The sequence below is a fragment of the Babylonia areolata genome, chromosome 14 (assembly GCF_041734735.1).
Source record: "Babylonia areolata isolate BAREFJ2019XMU chromosome 14, ASM4173473v1, whole genome shotgun sequence".
NCBI classification, from domain to species: Eukaryota; Metazoa; Mollusca; class Gastropoda; order Neogastropoda; family Buccinidae; genus Babylonia; species Babylonia areolata.
In genome coordinates, this window is record NC_134889.1 from 22,688,557 (window position 1) to 22,696,056 (window position 7,500).

At 40.1% G+C, this 7,500-nt stretch overlaps 1 protein-coding gene across 2 annotated transcripts in view; it reads right to left on the reverse strand.

Annotated features, from left to right (window-relative positions):
• The window catches only part of LOC143289919 (uncharacterized), a 17,351-nt gene that overhangs the window by 2,772 nt on the left and 7,079 nt on the right, over positions 1-7,500 (reverse strand). Inside the window, exons 4-6 of one of the 2 annotated variants that reach the window (XM_076599163.1) lie at positions 6,233-6,546; positions 2,815-3,026; positions 2,152-2,237 (exon numbers count right to left, since the gene is read on the reverse strand). In XM_076599163.1, coding sequence (XP_076455278.1) covers positions 2,973-3,026; positions 6,233-6,546 — 368 coding nt within the window. In that variant the 3' untranslated portion in view covers positions 2,152-2,237; positions 2,815-2,972. Of the gene's footprint in view, positions 1-2,151; positions 2,238-2,814; positions 3,027-4,140; positions 6,547-7,500 lie in introns of those variants that run through there. The other variant, XM_076599162.1, reaches the window with a different exon arrangement.

Consider the following 7,500-nt stretch of genomic DNA (forward strand, 5'->3'; position numbering starts at 1 on the left):
ATGTCCTCTGGGATAAGAATGACTTAAGAAATTTTAGAAATCGACCTCCCAACCCTACTGTATTTGCTTTATGAATCAATTTATAGTGCCAAACAGAGTCATAGGCTCTATGAATATCAAAGAAAGTTGCGACCGTGGAGTGACGCTTTGCGAGTGCCTTCTTAACATGAGAAGTTAGATGGACGCCATGATCAGTAACACCCCTACCTCTTCTAAAACCAGCCTGGAAAGTAGGTAAAATTCCTTTCTTCTCCAGAAAGTGTTCTAATCTAGTTTTCAAAATTCTCTCAAAAACCTTCCCAAGATGGGGAGTTAACGAAACAGGTCGGTAACTGGAAGGGCTAGATTTAGGTTTTCCTTGTTTGTGAATAGGTACTATGGTTGCTTTCTTCCAATCACTTGGAAGGATACCAGAATTCCAGCAAATCTGAAAAAAATCTAACACTCTTTTTAAAAAGATATTTGGAAAATGTCTGATCATGTTGTACGATATTGGATCTGAGCCTGTCGCAACTTTCCCTGACTTAACAGCATTGAGAGCACGGTATAGATCCCCCAGCGTTAGGTCTGCATTAATGTAAGATGTACTGCTATCATTCTTATCCATTTCACAGGGGCAGTTCATATCTTCAAACTGTTTCCTTCTCTTTTGCTCATAGGATGGCAAGTATTCTGTCTGATTCATTTTTGCGAATGTATCCGCAAATAACTCGGCTTTCTCTTCCCTAGTTTTATACACAATATCATTTTCATACAAAGGAGGATCAGGAAGATTATAGACACCCTTTATTTGCTTTATTTCTCCCCACAGTTTTGAAGAGGCAGTTGGGTTGCTAGTACAGTCGTTAATCAGATTTGTGTAGTACATCTTTTTGGCAGCAGCCACTGTTTTATTACTAAAACTATTAGCCTGTTTATACTGTTGTGCAGTTCTGATACTCTTTCTTTGGATTCGATTTTTCGATACCTATGCCAGTTTTTGAAAGCCTCTGCTTTCTTATTGACTGCTATTTCACATGAGCTGTTCCACCAAGGATTACCAGACCGTTTTGGATTGGCTATATACTTTACTTTTGGAATTGAACCATCAGCAGCCTTCAGAATAACATTCCTTAGAGACCGATAACAAATTTCTAAATCTTCTTGTGATGTAACATCAGTGTTGAAATTTAAATCAGCAGAGTAATAAGCCAGCATATTACCAAACAGATCCCAGTTTGCTTTCTTTTCATTATATTTCAACCCCATATTATCTTTAATTATGATCTCATGTTTTACAGATAATACCATTTCAACTGGAAGGTGGTCACTCCCCAGTGGTGTTTTGAGAACTTGCCATTCACAGTATGGATTTATATCAGTCGACACCAAAGAGATGTCTATTGAAGAATTTTTTTGATCTGCCCGATCAGCGATTCTTGTTATTGAACCATCATTTAATATAGTTAAGTTAGAATGAACTATGGTATTCGCTAGATATTCATTGTTGGTTGTGAATTCGCAATTTTTGTCCGACCACAAGGCATGGTGCGCATTAAAATCCCCTAGAATTATCCAGCTATGGGATAAATCTAAATCCATTAACCAGTCAGCTTCACCTCTTGAAACTCCATCAGGGTAGTAACAGTTAACTACAATTAATGTTTTATCTAAGACAGAAAGCTCTATAGTTGAAGAATACAAACGTTTGTCTATACTATAACATGGTGGTTTTCTAGCTTTATATATGATTGAATCTGAAATATAGGTTGCAACTTTAACTTTTCCTTTGCGCTCTGTTTCATCAATAACTGGAGGGTAGAAGTAACCCTCTAACTTAGGGAGATTGCTTTTATAACAATTGAGGGACTGGAGGGCAATTATATGATAGTTGTGATCTTGCAGAAAATGGATCAGATAGTCAAAATTACATTTACTTCTACAGTTCCATTGCAAAAAACGAAATAGGCCTGCGCCACACCCATCATCATTACATCCTGCTGTCTGCATAAGTGAATAGATACATAGAATAAAGAGTATCTGTCTAATGTACTTCAGGAAAAGAAAAAATAAAGACACATTTACCTTACATACATTCATTTGGAATTCACACGGCAATTTGACAATATTGATTTCAGACACACACACACACACACACACACACGCACACACCTTGATGACGTCAGCTCCAGTCGTTACCGGCTACAGGACAGTTCCTGTCCCTGTTCGTTTCGGACAGTGTGTTGTGCGTCACCAAACTAGAAAAATGAAAAGAAATGCTTCGCCAAAAGAGACTCAGCACATAACATTCCCCAGACGCCCGAATCCCAGAAACACGACATCTCATTGTCGATAACTTTGCCCAGAACACGTATCTTTTAGTTAATAAAACTCAAAGCCTCTGTTCTTGGTTTTCAGGCACAGTTCCTGTTTTCTTTCTCTTCGCACGTAACGCTGAGTTTATGGCAACATAGCCCCCACCCACACTCACAGCCTTTCTCCCAGCTACACACACACACACACACACAGATACACATACATGCATTCATGCACACACACACACACGCACACTTTCTCACGCACACGCACACACACGCGCGCAAGTGCAGTCTAGGTCAAGGAAAGAAAGAGAAATAGTTTTTGTTGCAGAATTAACTGAACCAGGGGTGGATTATGCAATTGATGTGGGGGAATGGGGGTTCAACACCTGGTCATTTTATCTTTTACGAAACAGCATACTTTTACTTTAACTACTGCTCAGAAAATTGACTACTGATTTAACAATACACATTGTATTGTACACTCCTTCGCACCTGTACACTTGTATTCTCTTACCGTCTTCCACGGAGTCAGCCGTCACACTGCAAAAGGTGGTGAGGCAGCTGCGTTGCCATTTGCGTCTTAGATTTTGTCGCAAATGCGTCTACAATTGCCTCTGTGTCCACTTCGATTTCCCTGTGGAGTCTGATGAGGCCAGGCCAGTCAGACGAAGGTCAGTCCATTTCGATCTCAGGCAAGTCTTGAGCAATGTAAGGCCACTTGTCGACCTGTTACACACAGCAGTGGTGGTGGGCAGTGTTGAGATAAGCCGCAGCATAGCATGGATGTTAGGAAAGAAGTTCTGGCTGCAGTGCAGCAAGGAGGCTGCCGCTGTTGAAGGACATGCTTGTGTTTTCAGAACAGAAGTGTTTTGAGGTTCTCCTTAAATGGTTGGAGGAAAGAAGCGTTTGATGCTGTGTATGTTAGCTTCTACAAACCAGGGAAATGAGAAAAGAAGGGCCGGTAACCTTGGGACATGGTTATTTTTTCCCCAGAGGCGTGAAATCAGTGGTGGAGAAGACTGCTACTGAGCACGTAAAACGCCAGAACGAATTGTTGAATCCTAGAAGTTTTTGAAAAGGAAGGATCTTAACTTAGTTTGTTTTTCTGAAACTGACAAGAAAGAATCCGGTAGAACTATTTTGGCTGCTCTCTTGTAAATATAACTCATTAACTTCTTGATGATGAATTTCTACAGCCTTCTTCAGATAGTCGATACGCAATCAACGCAAGAAAGAGAACATGTTTTGAGCGTTGACATGTACATAAGGCTTGAGTGCCTAAAGTAAAAACAGTTTTGTTGCCAGTCTTTTAATTATATAACCAACATGAGACTGTTGTTTCAGTTCATCTTTTAAGACCCTGTAGGGAGGTGTTCATTAACAAGATGATACGTTTTATGCTTTTGGCAAGAAGTGATAGCCATACCCTTTGTTTTAGGGGGATGGTGTGCCAAAGAGCTAGATTAGCACAATCTGGATATCATTATCGTATAAGCCCATTTCAAGAGAATTTTTAACTGAGGCGATAGAATATGAAAGGCATGAAATTGAACGTGACCATGTGTGTGTGTGTGTGTGTGTGTGTGTGTGTGTGTGAGGGAGGGAGGGAGAGAGAGACTGATTAAACTGAGTAATTAATTGACTGACAGTTTATTGACAAAAGCTTATTTTAGCTTTTATGCCGACGGGTGCAATTACTGCTGTTAAATCTTAACCCCAAACACGACAAAACAGTATGAATTAACGAAAAAGCACAAACGCATGACATCCTTCGTCGCAATAATCGAATACAGACGCCTACTTACATACAAATGAAAAACAAAACAGCCTAAAGAGGTCAGTGTACATTCGAACATGCCATTAAAAAAATACGGGACAACAATGACGAAACACACAAAAAGAAAAAAAAAGAAGCAACATACAGACATAGTATTCTCATGAAATACATAATTGGAAAGGAGAGGGCAATAATATGGACGAAACACAACACAACACACACACACACACACACTCTCTCTCTCTCTCTCTCACGCGCGCACACACACACACACACACACACACACACTCTCTCTCTCTCTCACTCACTCTCTCTCCCCCTCTCTCTCTTTGAAAGAAAGAAAAAAACTGCAACATAGAAATACAGTATTCTTGTTGGGAAAAACAAGAACAAGAACAACAACAAAAACAACACCTACTATACATAAATCACTGAAATAAACATCAAGAAAATACTAGTGATTGAGTACGTCGGTTGTTGTCCATATTCGTCAGGGTCACTCCTGACAACAGTCTGTTCTTCGTTTGGTTGAATGCTTTCGCAACAGACTTAGCCATGGTCGATCTGGCATCGAAATTCGTATCACTACAATGGTTTTCACGTTCATACATATGCACAAACCGCAAGAAAAGGAAATAATACCTACATGTGTACAAACCGGAAGAAAAGGGAACTAATACCTACAGTATTTCCGGATGTGTCCACACATAACTTTGAGGAAAAATATTTTCTGCGTTTTTTCCGCCTCAGTATGGCACGACTGGCTGCCAAGGATGTAACCCTCCCGGGTTAAATGAGATTTAAAAAAAAACAAAAAACAAACACCCCCCCCCCAAAAAAAAAACAAACAACAACAACAACAAACAAACAAAAAAAAACACCCCCAAAAATAACAACAACAACAAAAAAAACACACACAAAAAAACCCCAACAACAAACAAACAAACAAACCCCCCCCAAAAAAAAACAACAACCAACAACCAACAACTTAACTGCAAAGAGTATGTCCGTTTTCTACTTCTTCTTCTTCTTATTTCTTAGTCCCCAAACTTCTGCTCCATATTGTAAATGAGGCTCTGAGTGTCAAACAATTTCCACAAGGCAAGGTTAACGGAATTCAGTATCTTCATGGTTACTTTCAAGTTACTTGTGATCAACTTGTGAATTCTGCAGTGAAAACCGTTCCTATTTTTTGTTTCAAAAATTTTGATGACATTTCTTTGCAAGACAATGGACACCAAGAAGGAAAATAGAATAAATAAACCAGATATAAAGGTATGCTTTCCATAATTTAGAAATAACGTGAACATACTTCAAACTATTTACATTCAATTTACCTCCTTATTCTCATTCCATCAAATTTCATTTGCAGAAAGAAAGCCATTATTACGAAAAAGAATACAGTGTTTTTATTTTTCTTATTCTTCTAATTGTTTTTGTCTATATTAACCATTCACCATGGGGGACATCTCTAATATATATATATATATATATATTTGTGTGTGTGTGTGTGTGTGTGTGTGTGTTAGAGAGATACTGACACTGGGAGATTTTTGTTATTGACAACAGCCAATAGCCCTCCTGTCAAGGGGGTACAAATCAGTTTCACACATAAAAGGCGACATCAACTGAATTCACATATCGATTATGAGAAATCACTGATACAAGAAAACTAAACAAAAAAATGTTTACGCAACAATCCAATGCATTGACAAATATCACAATGTACAGTATGTATGAATATCGGTGGTATTAGAGAGTTAGAGAGAATGAGAGAGAGAGATAGAGAGAAAGTGCAGGTTTTTAAGAATTTGCTGAACAATGTTAGCTCCCAAAGAAAACAGCAGACAGTGCATGGGAAACTAAAACATGCTGAGCAGCCAGGAGGGACGTACCCTTCCCTGACTGGCACTGTACACAAGGATCATACAGCAGACAGTCTCACACTGCTGTGGAGAAAAAGTATAAATGCAATATAGTGGTAAAAGTAAAACATAGACGCAAAGTGGTTGACAGCTTACTTAGAGCAGACCACACAGGTTACCACTTTGTCGGGGACATAAGGTGGGCAGGGGAGACTACCACATTTAGTGACCACGTGATAAAACAGTGCACCATTTTTGTTTTCATGTCCACCAGGACGGTTTTCTCTGACCTCATCTACACACGTGTATTCCGTTCTTCCATCCCGGTTCTTGTCCTCCGTCATGAGGTGTCCCCTGTACTGTGAGGTCCATCCAGCAGGACAGGTGTGGGTTGCGGGGATCATGAGTGTGGTGGACTGAGGAGCCCGGCACACTGAGCACACAGCGTCCTGGTCATGATGCCCTTTGACGTTATCATATTCCACTCCAGACAGGTAGCTGTAATGTGATGGCACAGTCGTGTTGTCCATCTGGGGGTCCATCACCAGACACAGGTAGTCGGAGGATCCTCCAGTGTGACTATACCATGACCCCCCAGCAACCCCTGTAACCAACATCATTAGAAGTACACTGTCAGTAATGCTTGTTGCTCCTGCCCCCACCCTCTATTGCATCCTGATGATGATCACTGACTTTCTCCAATGGAACACCAATGAACCATTTAGTGATCAACTAAACAGCAATAAAGAGACGCAATTCTCTCCATTTACAAGGTACACGACTTCAAGTCAATCCCGTTTCGGATCTTCAGAACATCCTGTTCAGATAGCACACAGGTAAATAAAAGGTACACAGGAACAGTTCTAACATAACTGTTCTTTCATTCCGTGATTGTTTTCTGTCTTGGTAATGACGGTGTGTACTTTGCACACGAACCCAGCTGATGGTGTAGCTAGAGTGTACAGTTCACGTGGAGTCATTCAGGTCAGCACACTGTGCATGCAACAGGTAGGAAGTCGTACACACCACATACATTGGTACACAAGCTTGGAAGTACACACACACACACACACACACACACACACACACACACACACACGCGCACACAAACAGAATGTTGGTTCATACATACATGCAAACATTCATGCTCACATACAATGTCTTTCAGTCTAACAGTCTGTCTGTCTGTCTCTTTCATCTTGTTTTGTTGGATGAATGAAAGTCCCTTCACCGTCGGTGAAGTTTGCAAATGAGAATCAACCAATAAACATAAAAAAGATAATAATAAAAATGAATCCAAATACAATCACGTCATTTACAACGAACAAAAAATAAAGTAAGTGTAAGCAATAATCATTTGACAGCTTGTTCAGATAAATCAGTGTTGCAATTAACGCTTTCAGAAAAAAATATCGTATTCTCCGTGGCGAAGTGGTTAGCGTTGCGGACTGACGGCTGGGAGGACGAAGGTTTGAATCCCAGGGGAGATGGGATTTTTAGCCCACGGCAGGCTCCGACCAAGAGTTTAGTGTGTACTATGGACTTAAGTGGCAAGACT